This window comes from Salvelinus alpinus, chromosome 4 (genome assembly GCF_045679555.1).
Source record: "Salvelinus alpinus chromosome 4, SLU_Salpinus.1, whole genome shotgun sequence".
In the NCBI taxonomy this organism is placed as follows: Eukaryota; Metazoa; Chordata; class Actinopteri; order Salmoniformes; family Salmonidae; genus Salvelinus; species Salvelinus alpinus.
Window position 1 is genome coordinate 50356741 of NC_092089.1, and position 22884 is coordinate 50379624.

General features: G+C 43.6%; 1 protein-coding gene across 4 annotated transcripts in view; it reads left to right on the forward strand.

Annotated features, from left to right (window-relative positions):
* LOC139573873 (four and a half LIM domains protein 3-like) overlaps positions 1-22884 on the forward strand; it is a 46592-nt gene that overhangs the window by 13890 nt on the left and 9818 nt on the right. For 2 of the 4 annotated variants that reach the window (XM_071397806.1, XM_071397807.1), the window contains exon 2: positions 22519-22703. In XM_071397806.1, the coding sequence (XP_071253907.1) occupies positions 22519-22703 (185 nt within the window). Of the gene's footprint in view, positions 1-10972; positions 11096-16223; positions 16729-22518; positions 22704-22884 lie in introns of those variants that run through there. The other 2 variants (XM_071397808.1, XM_071397809.1) reach the window with 2 other exon arrangements.

The following is a 22884-nucleotide window of genomic DNA, read 5'->3' on the forward strand; positions in this document are numbered from 1 at the left end:
TGAGGTTCCCAGGCCTGTTAGACTCAGTAATGTAATGTCCAGACTTTCTGGTTCTCTGATCAAGACTTTTATAAGTGTCTTGCTACTGTCAATCAAGACAACTTTGTGTGTCTACATTCGAGAGGGAGAGATGTCTTCACTTGAAGGGGACTGTGACATCCATAGAAACAGAATCTATTGGAGTCTTTGTTCATGATGACATCACTCCCATGGCCCTGACCATCAAACACCAAGCTGACCCTTACTGCAGATGGAACCCTATCCCTACACATGACCACTGACTTTGACCGTGACCCTGAACTGAAAGGTTTAGAGGACCTTTGGTCAGGGTGAAATCTATAGTTTCCCAGCTGCATTCCTGTTTAGGACTTTTACACCCACACAGAGGCAATATTCTTGAATCCGTTTCAATACTATGCTTAGGTTGTGAAAAATACTAATGTTGCTCTAATTCTGCATTGGTGCGAGCTGGAATATAATCGCTGCTTTGCACTGTTCAGCTCTTCTCAAAAGGTGTAGAGCCGGGGGTGCTAGATAGCCATCCATGCACGTTGCCATCTCCATTCAGACTAACTTCATGGGGGTTGCCGGATTACCTCTCTCTTCTCCACTGACACTGTCCAGCTGTACATTCTCAACGCATCCACCCATTCCTCTCGAGCAAAGTCTGGCAAACATTATTAGTTGTTTGTTCTCTACTTTTTGCCATACGTTAGCAATTCAGTTGCATTTTAAGGGGAGTAGGAGACCTCGGCATCCAGCATCAAACAGAACCACATCCAATGCAAGTGCAAAATAAATTAAATCAATGAGTAGAAACGGGGGAGCGCCAGACTGCTTGGTAAGCAGTACAGCATAGGGCCAATGACACCAACACCATGACTTCACCCCGAAAATATTTCACCCCCCTCGGCTGCCCTCATCCCCTCGCCAGCTTTCTCAAAGAAGCTAGTAGATGGAAACTGTATAATGTTTTGTGATGGCTGAAAAAAGAATTAAGAAAGCGGTGGCACCCCATTGGTCAAAAACTGGTTGAATCAACGTTGTTTTCACACTTCAACCCCCAAAAAATGTAAGTTATGACGTTGAATCAACATGGAAAAGAGATTGGATTTGCAAAAAGTCATCGACGTAAGGGCATTTTTAATCACTTTTCAACCATTAAAAAATACAAATAATAATCTAAATCCAATGACGTGACATTTTGTTGAATTCACAGAAGTTGACAAGCTAGACGTTCAACTGACGTCTGTGCCCAGTGGGACTATGATGTTAAAGAGGGCTTTCGGTCTTAAGTCGGCATATAGATAAGGATCATTGGTCAGACCACGTCATACTTGTTCTCTGTTGGACACAGATCATTTGTGTATGGTGTATGTGTGTGCTCTTACACATTCCTGTGTTTTGTATGTGTGTGCCAGCTTTTTAACCTTTACAGTGTAGCCAGATTGAAGGGTGTTTACTGTTGAGTGCCGTGGGATGCCTTTTGTCCCCATCTGTGGTTGACTGTGACGCTGTGCAAGCCAGCAGCCCACTAATCAGGGGTTGTGCAGTAAATTTAGTTAATTTACACCTTGTGTGACAAACATGTACTTTTAGTTGATCGATGGAGACGTTCTCAGAGCAGTGACTAAACCTGGCGCCTTTGACTAGGGAGTGTCAGTCTGTCTGCCAGGTTTCTGTCTTTTCCTGTCTCACTGCTAAAGTAATTTTCCTGTTCCTACTAGTGTTGCATGGTATACCGAAACTTCGGTACTTTTTCGATACTAGAACATGAAACGGTTTGGTACTAGAACTTGTTACTTTCGGTACTTCTGTGAAATGTGTCTCACGTCGTCTACTGATTGAGAGAGGATCGTGTCTGTCTTACAGCGCAGCCGATGTCCCCTTTTAGTGCGAACGCACCATTCCTGCTCCACTTACTCATTGCTAGCTCTAGCCTGTGCTGAGGAACCACTGCACTCACTGGGAGTCTGGGCTGCATCACCAGTTATGCTGCACAGAAGTTAACACACTTAAATAATGCAACACGGCATTTAGAAATGTTAAACTGTTAATTTACTTAATTTACACTTTATAATGCAAGATTCCGGTAGCTTCCAGCTTTGTAGGTTAACTTTTTCTTACTAGTTTACAGCTGAAGCTAACATCAATACACTACCCTAGTACCTCGAAACATAACAAGAAAAAAAACATATTGTTGAAATCCAAAGCTGATTGAATAAAGTTTTTGGTGACATTCACTTCGTCTCCCCCGCCTCACATCTCTCCCAGTCAAGATCATATTTTCTCGAGCCTTGAACTGACTGTGATGTGTGTGAATAAGCGCTAACTTTTACTTTTACTTGCTTCTTCTATGCAAATGTTATTGATCAGTATAATAAGGCCCAAATGGAAAGGAAACTGTTTCATCTGTAGCCGCATTAAATCAGTCAGACAAAGCTCAATAACACAATGAATGCACACACTTCTATTGAAAATGCATTCACCTGTATTGTGACTCGGCCTAGGTTACATCCTGATTTACCCAGTTTCAGTAGATTTACCATACAAATAAATCAATACCATTGTTACGTAGTTGGATTGGTAAAAGAAAAAAATCGAATGGATTGTATAATTGATTCATTAATGCATACATTCAAAATTCAAACATTTCATCAAATGTAATGACATTGAACTAAATAAGATCTGTCTGGATCAAGTGCAATTCTGTGACTTTGGGTAATACGTCTTGTTTTTTGCCGTGGTATCGTTTTGGTATCAAGTATTGTCATGGAATCGTGATACTAAACCTGGTATCGAAGTAAATATTCTGGTCTCACGTCAACACTACTTCCTACTCTGTTAAACTGATCTTAAGTCCTAGTCTTGAGGTTTCCCCTATACGGTTTCCTATAGCCTACCGTCTCCTAAAGAAGAGACATGTATAGGGCCAGAGAAAGAGTGGGGAGATTGTGGGTGAGAGGGAGAGAGATAAGACATGTCTGCTTGGGACTCGACATAATTCAACTCCACTACCGGTGTTTACCGAAACACCTGTGCTTGCGTACGTTGTCGCTTTGTTTAACCAAAGCGCTGGGTGGACTTTGCATTTTATCACTTTGCAGTGAATTAGGCGGAGAAGACGAGTAGTGTTTTGCATGGCTGCATGATAAAGAGATCCCATGTGACACAGCGAGATAAGAGCGTGACGGATTGTGGCTCTCCTCTGGTAAAGTCGAAATCGGATTTCTTAGATCGGGCTCTCCTTCAAGCGCTTTTGAACACACCAACAGTCAAGTTCCCTGTCCATTCGCACCAAGGTATATCTGCAATTTTTGATAATGATTATGATGATATAAATGTGTCTGAGCATCTACTTATAACAACCTGCCACTCCCCAAATATCTTCTATGACAAGGATGCAATGACCTGGCCTTGACCTGGCTACTACTAGTTCTGACTCATTTCTCCTCAGCAGTGGAGGCAGAAGAAGGACGGGACCAGAGTGAATGAGCACTGAGAATGTGCCTGCATTGCAAAGTCCAGCAAATATTGCACTATATAGAATAAGGAGTTTCATCTCTGGGCCCATGCGCTACCATCTTTCATGCGCAACTGAACGTGGCCCAGGTTCTCAGGTTAGAGAAGGGCAGAGAGATGGAGGGGGAGGGTAGCAGAGGGGAACGGGATGGAGTCCTTGGCAAGGCAGCTTGATTTATGAACACCTTTTGAAGTGCGCTCATTCCAGCCACATGCACAGCCTGTGTTCTGAATATCAGAGCGGGGGGGGGGGGTGTTTGTGTGTGAGCCAGGGCGTTCTCCCTGCGGTATGGAGAGGGAAAAAATTGACCCGCGGGTCGCTGACCCCCACTGGCTGCACTGTTGGCTTCTGCAACAGACACGTGACATTCTCTTCTCTCAGGTCCTATGTGAAGGTCAAAGAAAATGAGAGAAAGGAGGGGGAGAGAAGGAGGTGGTCCTTTTTTTTGATGTGTCCGCTGGGGATCGTACAATTGGGTCAGGAGAGGCGTGTTTCGGCACAAGCCAGCAGTCTTTCCTCTTTCTTCCTTCCAGAGTCCGGCATGAGGGATGTTTAGTAACTGTGGTTGTGTAAGTTTGTGGCATAATGCAGATTCTTTTTTTTTTTTCATGGCCAGCGTGTTTAAAAATTGACACTTTTCCCTGTTATGTCAGCTTCAGTGAAATCACTGTTTGAATGAGCACAGCTTTTATTGGTCTCTTATACCAGTGAGGAGAGTAATTTGGCAGGATTATGCCTATTAAACCCTAGTGCTTCTTATCCCAGTCTGGTCCGCTCTCTGTCTGGATTGGTTATCCACTCAGTGTGCTTTGATGACAATGACCGGGATCTGCCCACTTTGTTTTTAGAGCTCATTTCCTAAATATATCAAGTTGTTTGATCTTATCGGGTTCATTTATGAGTGGAACAGTCGGAATTGTGAATATGAGCATTAATGACACTCAATGGGGAAGTCGCCACAAAGAGATTTTGTTTTCATCCCAAATGGCACCCTGTTCCCTATATAGTGCCCTATGTTTGACCAGAGCTGTACGTGCCCTTGTCAAAAATAGTGCACCATAGGGAATAGGTTGCCATTTGAGACTCCGCTTTAAACAAACTGCTGGTGTGTGTATGCAGCTGCTCACCGCTTCTGGTCTTCCTGCACAAGTCACCCATTGTCCCCCGATTTTATTTTTGTCTTTGAACCCTCGATCTTCCCATTTTAGCTTTTCAGTGTAAAGAAATGGTGTGTATGCAAACCTTTGCATGTGCTGTATATGTTTGTATATGAGAGCAGTGTCCTGTCTGTTTCTTTGTCTACTTGCTTGTCTCTGTCTGGCGTGTTTATACAGTACGTGTCTGCTTTTCTTTGTGACCGTGTGTGTACTGTGTCTGTGATGGGATCTGTGAGAGCTCTGGGATATATCTCTGTTCTGGGGACAGGAAGGAGCAACTGGCCCCCGCATTGTCTTCGACCCCACGCTAGTCATAGGGGTCACCGTCCAGCAGGAAAGGAACCTACTTCTGGTGTCCCCTACAAATACCAGAATGAAAGAAATGGTCATTATGTTTTTTATGAGTGGAAAATTCAATTTTTATATGTATCAGACAGGTCAACTAGGGGAATGGGACTCTCGAAATAGAAATGCCTGTCTGTCTGCCTGTCGCTCCACCACCATTATCACACCTAGTTATTAGGTCTATTATTCTATTTTTGTACAGTAGATCTTTAGTACGCTGCTTTTAATATGCTTCTGTTATACGGTCCCTTACTGTACAGACATGGATTGACTTGATCCTCAGGTTCTGGAGGCTTTTGGCCAACTTTCCAAGAGTTGCATCAGTTTTGTATACGAGTTTTATTTAGGGCACCTTAGATCCAGCTGTCAGCTTCTACGCCAACGACATGTTTTTTTTTTTTTTTTTTTATCAGGGTAAAAGGAATGAAGTCGGCCCACTAGTCATGTACAATATCCGATGAAAGTGAAATAGTTCATCGACGAGCTTGTGCGTACTCATTCAGTGCAAAATTGATCATACGGGGTACGTTGAGTGTGAGAGTCAACATATTTCGCATTGCCACGGTATCACCTCCAGAACGCTGGTTGCTGCCCTCAGTGAACTCTGGGAGGACTAGAAGCAAGGGAAGACTTCACTGCCAAGTGTTTTATGGTGCCGAGGAATGAGGGCACTGTTTACACGTTTCCAAGGAGACCTTACTCTGTGGGGGGGAAGGACCTCTGCATATTACTGGAAATTACTTTTAACGGTGATTCATCCCAGTCGTTTCCCATTTGGCAGGTTCCCTCAGCATTTTCTGGACATACGTAATGTTTTTTTCCCCCTCAAATAAACCCATCTTTTCAAGGTCGTGGAGCGAGTGAGAGAGCGCGAAAGGGCTGGTTTTTGGTGACCGCAATTTACTCTTGTGAGTTGCAGAGAACATAGCTAGGGTAGATGTCAGCTTTGATACTCATTACAAGTGTACTTAACTAGGAACGTTATGCAACACTTCTAATAGGACATGTCTCAGATGCCTATACCTGCAAGCCACAAAGCCTCCAGATAGTCCCTATATAGGTTTGAAATAGAGAGAGCGAGCAATAGGGAAGGAGAGCATTGCCACATTGGTCAGAAATCTGGCGTCTTAACCCAAGGATCAGGTGCCACCATAGCAATCATGAGTGGCCATGTGTGTGAGAGGAATAATTGCTTGCAGTTGTGGCGAGCAGCAATTGCATGTGGCCATCAAAGGGTGCTCAAATTACTGACTGTGCGGGCTCTGAAACTCTACACCAGCTCCTTGATGCCCTCGCTAACTGTGCTGAGTCGGCAGAGTCAGGCGACCACCTGGGAATGGCCAGTTTACAGGAGCCATTTTGGCTCTGTGGCGCGTGGTCTAGCCTTGGTTTTTTGGTCCGTGTGGGTTGGAAATAAAAGGCGGCAGGGAGGTAGGGCATGAGGGGGATGATGTCAAATCAACTTGCTGATGTATTCATGAACATTGTGCTTACTCTATGTTAAATGGGCTGTGTAGCATTTGACTAGCCAACTTTGTGTCAAAGGTTTAAGGGAACTACACAGATGACCATTTGGTAAGCAAATACAGAATGTGAAGTGTCATTCAGGTCAGATCCCTAGAAACCAGGAAGGATGGAATTTGCATTGTCCGTTACAGACGAACGGAAATCCACGGCTCTGGAAAGGAAGGATAAGAGGCAGTGTATCTTTCACCACTGTCTCTGCATGACGGACCGGGCTCTGAGAAATGCCTTTGTACTGTATATCAAGTTCCTGGTGTCCTATCTCAGCCTTGAGACCAGTCCTACTACAGCAGGGGTCTCCAACATTTTCTAGCTACTTTTAAATTATGAAATAGGTTGCAAACTACTCATGAATTCTTTCCTAGCTTTCAAATAGGCACTATTTAGTATTTTCACATTGTTTTATTTTTCCTGGTTTGGGTTTTTTTCTTCAGTTTTTCACTCTCAAAATTGCAAGTATTCATAGAGAACAATGACATTGGATGTTCTAAATCCATGTCAATGCTTAAATTGCATCAGAAAATCTGAGGGCTGGTGTAATACCCCTTTTAATTGTGCATTTTGCAAAAGAGGAATGTGCTGGTCTAGTGTTGTTTTTACTGCTGCATATATCCCGTGGTGGAAAAGTACCCAATTGTCATACTTGAATAAAAGTAAAGATACCTTTTTTAAATGACTCAAGTAAAAGCAAAAGACACACCCAGTAAAATACTACTTGAGTATCAGTATAAATAATTGCAAATACTTTATATAAAGCAAACCAGATGTCACAATTGTTGGGTTTATTTATTTTTTTACTACGGATAGCAAGGGGCACACTTTGTGTTTCGTGAGTCCGCCAGATCAACGGCAGTTGAGATGACGACCAGGGATGTTCTCTTGATAAGTGTGTGAATTGGACCACTTTCCTGTCCTGTTAAGCATTCAAAATGTAACAAGTACTTTTAGGTGTCAGGGAAAATGTATTGTGTAAAAAGTACATTATTTTCTTTAGGAATGTAGTGAAGTAAAAGTAGTCAAAAATGTAAAGTACAGTTACACCAAAACAACTTAAGAAGTACTGTATTTTTACTTAAGTACTTTACACCACTGCATATATTACGACAGAGTTTGTAAATCAAAAGCCCACCCGATTTGATATAAATAGTCATTATATAATTCCGCCAGGTAAGCTTACTTTGCAGTTAACATTTAATTGAAGGTTTTGGGGGAAGTATTTTTCTACCCAGAAGACAGTTCTCATTGTCACGAACTGGTTACAAGAAGTGAATAAGAGACAAACGTGCGCAGCACGCAGACATACAAGGTTAATATTGATGGAACTTAATTGGCAGATATTGTGTCACGTTTGGCTTTTTAAGCCAATTCTGGCTAACTAGGAGTGGGATCATGTGGATTTGATTGGTTAGAGCTTGAGGTGTCTGATACTTGTGAGATTTGTTTATGGCAGTTTGCGCTGGAACACGTGAAAAATACATGCACTTTCAGAATTGTTTGGCGAGCTAGTGATAGGTGGGCTGCGAGCTACCAGCGTTCAACATGTTAGACCCCTGTACTACAGCATAAAATGTGTAACTGAATCCATTTCTATGACTGAATCACTGACCTCTAAATTAGAAAATCACAATTTCCGTACCAATTTCCGTCCCAAAGTGTCAAGTCTTCACAGTTCAAAAATATCTAACAGGTTTTGTTTTGTTTCTGGGTCCAGACATAACAGCCTTGGGGAGGTTGTTGTGTCTGGCTCTAGGTACAAACGAGGGGAGCGGGGAGGGAGGCGATGTACAACACCGGCAGAGATTAAATTGTCACCACGCCAGTAAAGATATTGCATAGGAGGACTCCCTCCGTTTCCCCTTCTGAAGATTAGTGCAAACACCATCCTCTCCGGAGACCAGCTAGGCTGACCTGCTGAATCACTCTGAAAGGGAGCCAGAATGTACTGACCTACTGTAACTAAATATTCTGGTCGTACTGCTCTAGTAGCGCAATTCTCCTTTAGGTGGGAGAAATACAATACTTTTTCATGGATCAAGCTAAGGCAGCATGTTTAAGTTCTGTTGCAAGCATTAATGAAATTTGCCACCCCAAAAAAATAACTACAGCCTCTGACAGATATTCAAACAATCAACTTCCCATGGTATCTACACGTCTGCATTTCCACCTTGCTCCAATGAAGCCTCAGAGGATGATATTGAGCCAAACCCTCCCCTCACCCTGCCAGTATCTGTAGTATTCAGTAGAGTTCTGTTTTCAAAGAGATGAAAGTGATGCCCTGGCCTATCCCCTGGATCGGAGTGCAGATGACCGGCAGCCCAGCCAGGGGAGGACAGGACCGTGACGAGAATTATGGGCTGGCCTTGTTCGGTAATACATCTGCACGGTGCTGCTGGTCAGTGGGAAACGGGGTAGCAAGGGGACTCCTGGGAATCAGGGCCGTGTTTTGTTCAAGGAGGAATAATATACGCCACCTTCTCATACAGTGGCTTCTGAACTGTACTCACCCCACTCCATATAATACACTCCCTACCCCTACCAATGTCCACTAGGGCCCTAACTGAGACGATTTTCTGTGATGACTGTCAACTACATGCTTGCTCCTTTTTTCAGACATTTCTTTCTCTCTCTCCTTAGACTTAAATGCTACCTTGTTTATAACTTCAGACGCTATCTTTTATTACTACGGCTAGCTTTTTATCCTTTTGTTGAACATGATCTCTATATAGCCTTTTCTCTCAGCTCTTTTGTCTCTGCATTCTTTCACTTCCTGTGTTCCCCTTGCAATGCTGACAGTCTTGTCATTATCTCTCCATCAACTAGTGTTTCCCACTCCGATCTAGGCCGATATCTTTTCCCGCTTGCCCCCCGTCTTTGTCACTTACTGTACCTTTCTCTTTCTCGCTCTCTCCGTTTTTCCCTCTGCCCTCTTAACATTTACCGACAAATACCAGTGCCAAAACCTCCTTTGGCATGCTGGAGTTGACTGCATACTTCCCCGAATCCAAACCAGATGTGAAATTGTAATGTATGGCAGCGTTTTTTTTTTTTTCCTCTTCAAAGGAAGACAAATGTGGGCCAAAAATGTAGTCTTTTGACCATCCACACCGTGATATAAAAATACATCCAGATACATTTTCCAGAATCTAAAGCTGTCCTTCATGATTGGTTGAAAAAGCACTGTAGGATTTAGGCACATTTTTTCTGTTATCGTTGGGGGAGTTATGGTAAGCTTGGACAGACAGTTGGGGGGGGGGGGGGATATATGACAATTGCATTTCGGGCTGTGCTTTACTTCTGAGAGTAGCTATTCATTCTTTCCTCACAATGAACATGTCTTGGCAAGTAAGAATATGGTTTTATCACAATGTCAATTTTGGCATTTACAAAAGTCTGTAATAGGCCTACAGAAATGACTGATGAGCGCTGTGTCACCTCTTCTGTGATTAACTGACATTCTCCATATGATGGTCTGAAACTTCTGTTCCATGTTGAGCCCCATTTAAAAAATAATATATATATTAATTTTTTTCCCTTCGGGGCCAGTTAGCACATATCCCTACTCACTGTGCAAAGTAAACCCTGCTAACATTCTAGCGGAGGTTTGTGTCCCACATAGGCCTGTCCTTTTCCTGGGTTTTCCTCTGCATCTCTTCAAATCTATAAATCACATCTCTCCTCTACACCTGCTCGCTCATTAAAAGCTAAGAGGAGAGACAAATTACAATTGCCCTGCCACTCATTTGGCCTCCTTTATGTTTACGACACTCTCCCTCATCGGAGTCCTCGGTGTCCTCCCACCACCACACCAGGCTGTGTTTAAATGCTCAGGGACAATGACAGGTTAGGCCTCCTGTGTCTGGTCCTCTGCCCAGCCCTCTTTTGGTGAAGTCAAACCCTCTGCATAGGAACAGTGTACCGCTTTCTCACTACTGAGCTAAACTAAGCTGAGCTGTACTGGGCCTGCCTGTTTACGGTTCCAGCATAGTTTGCCGGAACCATGTGGGAAGGGCGATATGAGAAGAAAATATCTGAGCCAGCACAGTATGGCTTGAGTCTGCATGATATTATGAAAATGGTCAGTAGAGACAAAGCGTCTCGGTGCTGTTATTTTAGGGATCACAGAGAATAGCGGTGGCCACAGCAGTAGTGTGTTATTGGGCCTCGGGCCTACTGATTGTAGCCTCATGAAATGTGTGAGGAATGAGTATGTTGGTGGGTGGGCCAGGTTGTTCTCGTCTGAAAGTGGGGGAGGAAAGACGTAGAAGTGGCAACTCTTCAGCTGGATCCTCTGTTTGTTTACCAACGGCGTCCGATTTGTGGCTCCACTCCGAGGCTGGAAGCGTAAACAGCGGCGGCCACAGATTGCGCAATGGCTATGCATCCCGACCCGTGGAAGCTATGGAGTGCTGGGGGCGGAGTTGGCCTGTTCCAACCGCAATTAAGGAAATGATGCATTGCTTAACAGGAAGTGTTGGTTTGACGAAGGTTTGACCTACCGAGACGCATCAGAGTTTAAGATATGCCTAGGGCATTTTAATCGTGACGAGTGAGTGCTTTTGTCCTTGTTTTTTTGATGTTGGGTACTATTGGAAAGCAGCTAGCTAGGTTCGGTGTCATATTATCCCCATGTGAATCGTCATTTGGCAGTTAGAAGCAGTGGTCTGAGTGTCTGTTCATTGGGTTGTTATAGTGACTGTGTGTTTGTAAGCGTGGTGTTATCTCGTTTTCATTGGGTTGTTATAGTCACTGTTTTTGCAAACATGGTGTGATCTCGTTATCATGAGCAATTTCCTCTGCTTCCTCTGACTTCATTGGCTCACCCCCTTCCTCACAGTTACTGTAGTGTCTTTATCTGATACAGTGAATGCCAGCGAGTGCAGCTCACAACTAAAAAAAAAGTACAAACAGATGTTGCACATGAAATGTATCCCCTAGTTTGACTTTGTTGCTTCATTGTGCCTCTAGCCTCATGTCAACCGACTTGCATAGGCCGAGTTACAGTGGCTTCAGAAAGTATTCAAACCCCTAGACTTATTCCTCATTTTGTTGTTACTAAATTCAAAATGTATTACATGGTTTTTTTCTCACCCATTTTCACGCAATACGCCATAATGACAGTGAAACCCTTTTTTTTTCTTAAATTTTTTTTCTTCATTTATTGCAAAAAGTATTTAGGTATTCACACTTCTGAATCATGAATCAATACTTTGTAGAAGCATCTTTGGGTAAGTCTCTAAAAGCTTTCCACATCTGGATTGTGCAACATTTCCCTATTATTTTCTAAATTCTTCAAGCTCTGTCAAATTGGTTGTTGATCATGGCTAGATGAAAATCTCTGGCAAGACCTGAAAATGGTTAAGTAGATGTAAGTCCAATCTGTAACTCGGCCACTCAAGAACATTTACTGTCTTGGTAAGCAACTCCAGTGTAGACTCCCTAGTCCTTAACGGTTACAAGCATACCCATGACATGACGCAGCCACCACTATAGTAAAAAATATGGAGAGTGGTACTCACTAATGTGTATGTTTGGGGCAAATCCAATAACACTTTGTATTCAGGACAAAAAGTTATATTGCTTGGCCCCTTTCTTTTGCAGTATTACTTTAGTGCCTTGTTGCAAACAGGATGCATGTTTTGGAATATTTTTTAAATTATGTACATGCTTTCTTCTTTTCAATGTCAGTTAGGTTAGTATTGTGGAGTAACTACAATGTTGTTGATCCATCCTCAGGTTTCTCCTATCACAGCCATTAATCTGTAACTGTTTTAAAGTCACCATTGGCCTCATGGTGAAATTCCTGAGCGGTTTCCGTCCTCTCCGGCAACTGAGATGGAAAGGACACGCATATCTTTGTTGTGACTGGGCGTATTCATACACCATCCAAAGTGAAATTAATAACTTCTTCATGCTCACAGGGATATTCAATATCAGCTTTTTTTTTACCATCTACCAATAAGTGGCTTCCTTTGCGAGGATTTGGAAAACCTCCCTGGTCTTTGTGGTTGAATGTGTTTGAAATTCACTGCTCGACTGAGGGACCTTACAATTATCTGTATGAGTGGGGTACAGAGATGAGGTAGTCATTCAAAAATATTGTTAAACACTATTATTGCACTCCGTGAGTCCATACATCTTACTATGTGACTTGATAAGCACATTTTTACCCCTGAACTTATTTAGGCTTGCCATAACAAAGGGGTTGAATACATATTGACTCAAGATTTTTTTTAAATTAATTTGCAAGAAAAATAAATAAATTATAACGTAATTGCACTTTGACATTATGGGTTATTGTGTGTAGACCAGTGACAATTTTTTTGTATTTAATTTTTTTGTTGTTGAAAATAACATAAAATGTGTAAAAACTAATGGTATGTGAATACTTTCTGAAGGCACTGTACTTATCCAGCACAAGACTTGCAGTAGCTAGATCATTGTGTCCTCAAAAGCCTAAAAAGGCAGTTGAACCTGACAGCCTGTTGATGTCCTGATGTTAAGGGAAGTGGCCAGGCAAATGTCCAGTCATCATGGCCTCCTAGCTTTCTCTGTGGAGAGTGTAGTCCTTGAATTATCAACTGTTTAAATCCCAAAGGACACTGGCCTTGCCTTGCATTCCTGTTTAAACGTAAAGGGATTCTAATCCTAATCCTAATGACAGTCTAACACAAACAGGTTCTGGACCATGAAAATATTGTTGTGTAATTCATGCAATTGACATTTTAACATTCGTCACCAAATGGAAAGTCTTATCTAGCGGACACTGCATGATGCATTGAGTAAATAAGCCAGGGAGAGGTTCCCCGTTTGGCTTAGTTTTGAAATGGCCATTGCGATTGGACTGTAACACAAATGAACTGTTCTCGATATGCTCAACCGGGCCTTAAATGATATACTGAAGTGTCCAGCGTTGTATTTTCTACCCGTCTCAAAGCCAGCCAAGGAGCTTTACTCTGTCTGGAAGACGTCCAGACAGTAGAACTGAGGAACATAATGTGGTGGTATGTGTTTATCCAAACCCAATGTTTCACTTTTCCTCTGCTCTGATTTATGACGTGTCATAGGTTTCAGATCCAACGCCAAGATTGGATTTTCCTCTAAATGTCACCCTCTTCTTTGCTCTTTCTATCTATTCCATTTGATTTCTTCTTAATTTCTCCTCACTCTCCTTGCCTTTTCTCTGTCCCTCTCATATTCCCCATTCTAGCCAGTTTAGCTAATGCAGCAATTGTCATGTTTAATTCGAAAAATACTAAGCAGGTTAATATTAACTGATACACTACATGACCAAAAATGATGCGGACACCACTTCAAATTAGTGGCTTCGACTATTTCAGCAACACCGGTAGCTGAAAGGTGTAGAAAATCGAGCACACAGCCATGCAATCACCATTGACAGACACTGGCAGTAGAATGGCCCGTACTGAAGAGCTCAGTGACTTTCAAACGTGGCACCATCATAGGATGCCACCTTTACAACAAGTGAATTCTCTATGTTTTTGGACCTGCTAGAGCTGCCCCGGTCAACTGTAAGTGAAGTTATTGTGAAGTGGAAACGTCTAGGAGCAACAACTGCTCAGCTGCGAAGTGGTAGGCCACACAAGCTCCTGAAGCATGTACCATGTATAAATCATATGTCCTCTGTTGCAACACTCACTGAGTTCCAAACTGCCTCTGAAAGCAACTTCGGCACAAAACTGTTCTCTGGAGTGATGAATTACGCTTCATCATCTGGCAGTCCGACGGACGAATCTTGGTTTGGTGGATACCAGGAGAACGCTACCTGCCTGACTGCATAGTGCCAAATGTAAAGTTTGGCGAAGAAGGAATAATGGTCTGGGGCTGTTTTTCATGGTTCGGGCTAGGCCCCTTAGTTCCAGTGAAGGGAAATCTTAACGTTACAGCATACAATAACATTCTAGATGATTCTGTGCTTCCAACTTTGTGGCAACAGTTTGGGAAACAGTCCTATTTCAGCATGACAATGCCCCTGTGCACAAAGCGAGGTCCACACAGAAATGGTTTGTTGATCTTTGTGGAAGAACTTGACTGACCTGCACAGAGCCCTGACCTCAACCTCATCGAACACCTTTGGAATGAATTAGAACGCTGACTGCGAGCCAGGCCTTATTGCCTGACCTGACTAATGCTCTTGTGACTGAATGCAAGCAAGTCCCCGCAGCAATGTTTCAACATCTAATGGAAAGCCTTCCCAGAAGAGTGGAGGCTGTTATAGCAGCAAAAAGGGGGAACAACTCCATATTAATGCCCATGATTTTGCAATGAGATGTTTGACAAGCAGTCCACATACTCTTGGCAATGTAGTGTATATGCATTGATGTTTTTCTATAAACCAATGGTTAGTTCAATGTGTGTAAACTATATTCCTTTGGGCTGCAATAGGAGCCATCTTTGTTTCCCCTCTACTCCTCCATGTCTTTGAGATGTTGTAATGTAGGAGAACTATTGGATAGACTCTGACGGACTGGCTTATCTTGACCCTTTTACTGAGGAGTGGCCACAGACTGTATGGGAGTGCTCTTTGCACACCAGACTTGCCTGACCAACTGCAGAGCGCCGAGTGGTTAGAAGTAATATTCCTAAGGACGCCAGCTCATGTCTAACACACAACCACTCCCCATATTCTGGTACTCTATCCTTTCTTTTCTCACACTTTAAGATGGCCATTCATGTCCTCCTTCTTTATACATGTCCTTGAAATAGAACAACAGTGGTCTCATTCCCAGTCGGTAAAATAGAAGAGGTGTTTTGAAACCGGGAGCACACGTTCTTGCCGAAGTTAAAACCGTTGTAGTCGGTAATAATAGCGAGGTTTTGTTGACCTTGTTTGAATCTCAACGAAGCCTCAACGATACAGCAGCATTGATTGTGGTTGATGTATGTGTGTGAGGACACTCTGAACCTTTTGAGGATCTGTGTGTGTGTGTGTGTGTTTTGTATGCATATGTATGTGCTTAATCATAGAGTACACACAGACAAGCAAGAGCTTGAACTCTACACAGAACACCTGTTGGGTGAAGTACGCAGGGCGATGTCGCTGTCTAGTACGTCAAGGGCTCTCCTTGCCATGTTTACATCGGCTCAGCTCCAGCAGCCGAACGCTTACTCATCAACACTCTGATCCACTCCGACAGACTAATCCTCAACACATGATTCTAGATGAAATTTCCAGAAATGACACGAGTACAGTAGCTATGGCGTCACATTTTTCCGCCTCTAAGACACGCATGTGTTTCCCATAAGATTTACACGTTAGTAGTGTGCACTCCGGCTATAGATGGGCCTATAATGTACTTGGTTTATTTGGTTGTCTCATAAATATCACCCTTTATATCCACATTTTGAAATCCTTTTAGAATAACTTTCTCTGCTCATGCTCCTAAATAACATTTTCCTTCACAACAACTTGTCTCATCAATGGTATTCCTGTGTCTGTAATCGTGAAACATTAGATGGTTATGTCATGATTTGCTTGTGTAGCATACTTTGGTGGAACTCGCTACAGTCTCTCTAAACAACCAGGGACCGTCTCTCTCTCATCTGTTGATGTAGCACACTGTCTACTGCTTTGTCTGGCAACTCTGACCGTAGCCAAACAGACGTTTTACAAGCGGATACTCTCATTGGGCGTTTGGGACAGGGGAAGAGTGCTAGGGACTGTTCCCAGCTCGGAGTGCAACGGCCGGCTCGTTTGGAGTGAACCGAAGCGCGAGCAGACTTATCAGGGGATTAGCGGGCCGTCAGTTAAACCCGGACCGAGCACAGGGGTTGGTGTGAGGGAGCCTTAACTAACCCATCTCTGGCGCACATCCTGAGTCTGAGCCTGATCAAACGGCATATTGTGCTGACTGACTTGGCAGCAATGAGTAAACAACTGGCCTAGACCCATAGAGAGCAATCAGCCGCTCTATTTTTTTATCTCTATGCATAGAGAGGAGAATCGCATTTACATTGCTAGGGTTCTTTCTCTACGCATAAACCTCTGTCTCTGTTGGGTCTCCCATAAGCCCACCAACTCGTCAATCGGGGGGTGAGTAGATGTGATGAGTAGACTAGACTGACCTCGACGTTCTCTAGCTATCTCACCGGATGTTCTGGCTGAGAATGAGAGACTTCAACTCCAATCAACGGCCTTGAAAGTCAGAGGACAAGGCACTGGTGAGGAGCCGCTCCATTTTACCTAAAGTATATAGCATTTGCAGCATCTGGATGTGTTTCCATTGAGCTAAATGTCTTTCAGGCAGTTACATTCCCTTTTGGGAATTATGCATGTAATATACCAGAATGTATTACAAGTAACCTTCCCTACTGTAAGATATGATATCATAAACAGAATTGTTGGGTCGTTGGTCATCCTTGGCGGGGGAGGTAGTGCTTTCCTAGAAGTCTCTCTCAGGGGAATGTGTCACTCACTACTCTAGTGTTTGGGAATGTTACGAGCAGTAAGTGGTTTTTCTTAGTCACTGTGCCCCAAGCACGGAGAATATGGACTCCTTCCGGGATACACTGGGAGCAAAGCAGTGTGAGAAATAGTCTAGATCGTAGTTCACTGAGTAGCACTTCCACCTCCTTCAACCTTCCATTCTCGCTCTCTCTCGCTCTCTGAGCAAACAGCAGCCCTCACTGTCTTTTTAGGGTGTAGTGGGGATTTGAAGGGTGGTCATTTTGGTTTCTGGATTTAATCACTTGTGGAGCCCCAGGGTTGTACACTGACGTCATGCTCTCTCGCTGTGAGAGCCCAGGTCCTGTGGCATCCGGAGTTCATTTACCCATCACGGCTCTCCGCTCGCCCCTCACGGATTGTTACTCTTGCATTTCAATACTACAAGACGTGAAGTTAAAACAACCCGTTCTGCCCTACCATAATATGTATTTATGTATCGGGCTTTGGAATATCGACGAGTGTAAAGTTCCCATCTGTATGGGATTGAGATCCGGGCTCTTCGATGGCCATGGCAGAACACTGACATTCCTGTCTTGCAGGAAATCACGCACAGAACGAGCAGTATGACTGGTGGCATTGTCATGCTGGAGGGTCATGTCAGGATGAGCCTGCAGGAATGGTACCACATGAGGGAGGGCGATGTCTTCCCTGTAACGCACAGCGTGGAGATTGCCTGCACTGACAACAAGCTCAGTCCGATGATGCTGTGACACACCGCCCCAGGTGCAGGTGTTGTTACACGTGGTCTGCCACAGCGAGGACAATCAGCTGTCCGTCCCGTCTCCCTGTAGCGCGGTCTTAGGCGTCTCACAGTACAGACATTGCAAATTATTGCCCTGGCCACATCTGCAGTCCTCATGCCTCCTTGCAGCATGCCTAAGGCACATTCACGCAGATGAGCAGGGACCCTGGGCATCTTTCTTTTGGTGTTTTTCAGGGTCAGTAGAAAGGACTCTTTAGGACACAAAGTTTTCATAACTGTGACCTTAATTGCCAACCGTCTGTAAGCTGTTAGTGTCTTAACAACCGTTCCACAGGAGCATGTTCATTAACTGTGTATGGTTCATTGAACAAGCATGGGAAACGGTGTTTAAACACTTTACAGTGAAGTTATTTGGATTTTTACGAATTATCTTTGAAAGACCGGGTCCTGACAGGGACGTTTCTTTTTTTGCTGAGTTTAATTTGGATGTTGGGCCAAATCTGCCTGGATGGGCCACGCAAGGGGGGCATAAGTGGGCTCCAGAATGCCTTGGATGATCCATTCCAGACTCCGAAAGCTTGTACCCTTTATTGTTTAGACATCTCCAATGCAATATTGGTCCAGCCTTCACAGAACTAGTGCTTACATCAAACGTAAGTGCTTTCTGGTCATACTTTGAACGACTTGTTTGCAAGCTACTAATACAAATGAACTGGGAAAGGGCAATAAACAGATCCTCCATTTTTTATTTTAGATGAAGGATGATGTCAGAACACAGGCTAACCTTTGCTTTCAGTACCGCATGAGTATGCACATGCCTGGTCTCGTTCACCTGTTTGGAAAGCAAGGCTAGCGCATACCTGGTGCGGCAGATATGTTTTGGTTTGATGGTGCAGACTACATCTTAGCCTTGTGTCATATGTATAGACAAGTCATTGGCATGAAGCTAGCTAACATTTACTTTGGCTCACTAAAAGTCATAGGTATTGAACTGTGGGGTTGCAAGCTCAAATTCCATCCAATCATCCATGTTCGGTTTAACCAAGGTGGTTGACAGTGACGCCAGCCCCCCCCCAGTTTCATGACAATGAAGTGAATAATGGTTGAGTCTCTCAGGTCCTAGGGGGATAGATATCAGTTGCCTCATTAGTTGTAGAGATGTGGTTGGCTAGTGACGTGAACCAGAGACCACAGGACTCCCCAACAGCAACGCTCCCTAATTTATGGTTCTGCTTATTGAAGGGGGAAGAGAGGGGGTTGAAAGTGCCTCGCCAAAGTGGTGTAATTTCAGAGAACACATCATTGGGTTATTTATGAACATTAGGAGCAGGTGAGGACATTTTTAACTTGACTCCATCACCCGACTCATTTGAAGCAATTCCACATGAATGACAGACTCCCATTTTTAAAATAAAAAAAAATCTGCGTCAAACAAAAACCAATGATCGCAAAGTGAAACGAACCTTACAACTCTATGCACAAGGACTACTTCTAATAATTTCCAAAAATGTAATAAAACACATTTACTTGAACAGTGGAATTGCCCCTCACCGAGCACTGAAACATGATAGTGTAGGTCTGTGGTCTTTGATCCAGTATTATGTGTTGTGGTGATTGCACTTTGTGTGTGTGCATATTAACACAGGCAGCACTAGACCTCTCAAATCTTGATTTCATTATTTTATCAGACATGATTATTATTTCTGGGTGGTTGAACACTTATCACAGGGCTTTCCTTCAGCGACGCTGTAATGTTTTGGCAAACAGATACCATTACCATAATGCGCAAACAATATTATTATTCACTGTGTACTTCAGCTAAGATATAGTATGTCATCAAACTGATGTTCCTTTAAAAGCGGTATAAATATAACATATGTTAGTGAATATACACTACATGACCAAAAGTATGTGGACACCTGCTGGTCGAACACCTCGTTCCAAAATCATGGAGATTAATATGGAGTTGCCCCCCCCTTTCCTGCTATTAGGATCAAATCCAAATTGTATTAGTCACATGCACCAAATACAACAGGTCTACACCTTACTGTACAGTGAAATGCTTACTTACAAGGCCCTAACCAACGATGCAGTTTAAAAAATACAAATAAGAAATAAAAGTAACAAGTAGTTAAAGAGCAGCAGTAAAATAACAATAGCGAGACTATATACAGGGGGTACCGGTACAGAGTTAATATGCGGGGGCACCGGTTAGTTGAGGTAATATGTACATGTAGGTAGAGTTATTAAAGTGGCTATGCATTTATAATAATGGAGAGTAGCAGCGGTGTAAAAGAGAGGGGGGGAGCAATGCAAATAGTCTGGGTAGCCATTTGATTAGATGTTCAGGGGTCTTATTGCTTGGGGGAAGAAGCTGTTAATAAGCCTCCGAAAAGAAAGGAGGATCAAGGCACTCTTCATATAATTAATTAAAATGCCTTTATTTGTATGGCGTGTTCAATAGAAACAAAGTTTTAAAAATCCGCCGCGTTTCGGCTGCATGGCCTTCGTCAGGGAGTATAGTTTACTCCACTTGATTCATCTCTCTCTGCTCGCCATGCCGCTTTCCACACAGACCTAGTCCCATCCCCTGTCACTCAAGGAGCGCATTTGTTGTTGCTTGCCCACGAGACACCTTCGTTCAGTCTGTTGCATGTGCTGCATTAACCATTCAATGTTGATGACAACCATAATGGTTTGCAAGCCCTGCCACATCCGACGAGCATCGGAGCCGGTGTAGTACAATTTGATCTTAGTCCTGTATTGACGCTTTGCCTGTTTGATGTTTGTCGGAGGGCATAGCGGGATGTCTTATAAGCTTCCGGGTTGGAGTCCCGCTCCTTGTAAGCGGCAGCTCTAGCCTTTAGCTCAGTGCGGATGTTGCCTGTAATCCATGGCTTCTGGTTGGGATATGTACGTACATTCACTGTAGGGATGACATCATCGATGCACTTATTGTTGAAGCCAATGACTGATGTGGTGTACTCCTCAATGCCATAGGAAGAATCCCGGAACATATTCCAGTCTGTGCTAGCAAAAGTCCTATCGCTTAGCATCTGCTTCATCTGACCACTTTTTTATTGACCAAGTCACTGGTGCTTCCTGCTTTAATTTTAGCTTGTAAACAGGAATCCGGAGGATGGCATTATGGTCAGATTTGCAAATGGAGGGTGAGGGAGAGCTTGGTACTTGTCTCTGTGTGGAGTAATGGTGGTCTAGAGTTATTAAAAAAAAAAATGTTTTATCCTCTTCTGGTTGTCTAGAAGTTATTTTCGGTCATAAGAGATGGTAGCAGCAACATTATGTACAAAATAAGTTACAAACAACGCAAAAACATGAACACAATCTGTTAGGAGCACGTAAAACGTCAGCCATCTTCTCCAGCGCCGTCTTGGAAGTTGGAAGCACAGAATTGTTTAGAATGTCATTGTATGCTGTAGCATTAATATTTCCCTTCACTGGAACTAAGGGGCCTAGCCCGAACCATGAAAAACAGCCCCAGACCATTATTCCTCTTCCACCAAACTTTACAGTTGGCATTATGCATGGGGTAGGTAGCGTTCTCCTGGCACCCACCAAACCCAGATTAGTCCGTCGAACTGACAGATGGTGAAGCGTGATTTATTACTCCAGAGAATGCGTTTCCACTGCGCCAGAGTCAAATAGCGGTGAGCTTTACACCACTCCAGCCGACACTTGGCATTGCGCATTTTAATCTTAGGCTTGTGTGCAGCTGCTTGGCCATGGAACCCCATTTCATGAAGCTCCCGACGAACAGTTTGTGTACTGATGTTGCTTCCAGAGGTAGTTTGTAACTCGGTAGTGAGTGTTGCAACCGAATGCAGATGATTTTTAAGACCAATGCAATTCAGCACTCGCTGGTCCCGTTCTGTGAGCTTGTGTGGCCTACCACTTTGTGCTTGAGCCTTTGTTGCTCCTAGATGTTTCCATTTCACAATAACAGCACTTACAGTTGACCAGGGCAGCTCTATGGAGATTGCATGTCTGTGTGCTTGATTGTATACACCTGCCAGCAACGGGTGTGGCTGAAATAGCCCTATCCACTAATTTGAAAGGGTGTCCACATACTTTTGTGTGTATATATAGTGAATGTAGGCCTATCCTCGATTTGTGTTTTCACAAGTCGACTCATGAGTTTGACATGAGGGTAGTCAGTCTTCACCGCTGTCTCGGTTGGTGGTCCACGCAGATCTCCATCTCTTCCCAACATAAATATTTACCTCAAATATTTGCATTTACCGTTTCATTCCTTTCATCTCGGAGACAGTAGATTCAGAGGGGTTGATAGTGTTACGGAGGAGTGCAAGCAAAGCCCAGAGTGATAGCTCTGTGCCACTTCTCTCTCTCTCTGTGTGTCTGCGTGTGCCTCTCGCTTTCATCACACAGCAATAAAAGTTAATAGCTGTTTTGAACTACCTCTCATGAATGCCATGTCTCCATCTCCTGTTCCCTCTCTTTCTCCTCTCTCACTCTCCCTGTCTCTCTCTCTCTCTCTCTCCATTGAGTGTTAAGTTTTAGTTTAACTGAACTGAAGTTTAAGGTGAACAGTAGAAAGTGAAGAGAATGACAGACAGAAAAATGCTTGCAAATGACAAATTTAACAGACCAAAACACTACAGGTGTTAACATTTTAAGTTCACTGATGTCTCTCCTTTCCAGAGTTCATCTCGTCTCCCCCTCCACCCTGTGTGTCCCCCTCTCCCTGCCTCCTTGCCTTCCCTAGCACAAAGGGTTCATTTTAAAGGCTCATGTTCACGCCGACACTGTTTTTCTGTTGCAGGGATGGAACAAGTCACAATGAGCGACCGGTTCGACTGCGACAACTGCAAGGAGTCCCTATATGGACGCAAGTACATCCAGGCAGATGGGGGAGAGGGGGACAACCCCTACTGCATCCCCTGTTACGACAGCCTGTTCGCCAACACCTGCGACGAGTGCAAAGAGCTAATCGGCCATGATGCCAGGGTAAGACTTTTGATGGATCCACTAGTGGGTTATGTTCATTAGGGCATGCATTACTTGTTGAGTCATTTCAACACTGCAAACTGTTGTTACATGGTAATGAGTGGTAGTTGGTAGTTCTCGTTAATTATGCATTCTGTATGCTAAATGAGGCAGTTGTCTTTCATGGTATGAATGTGGCAGT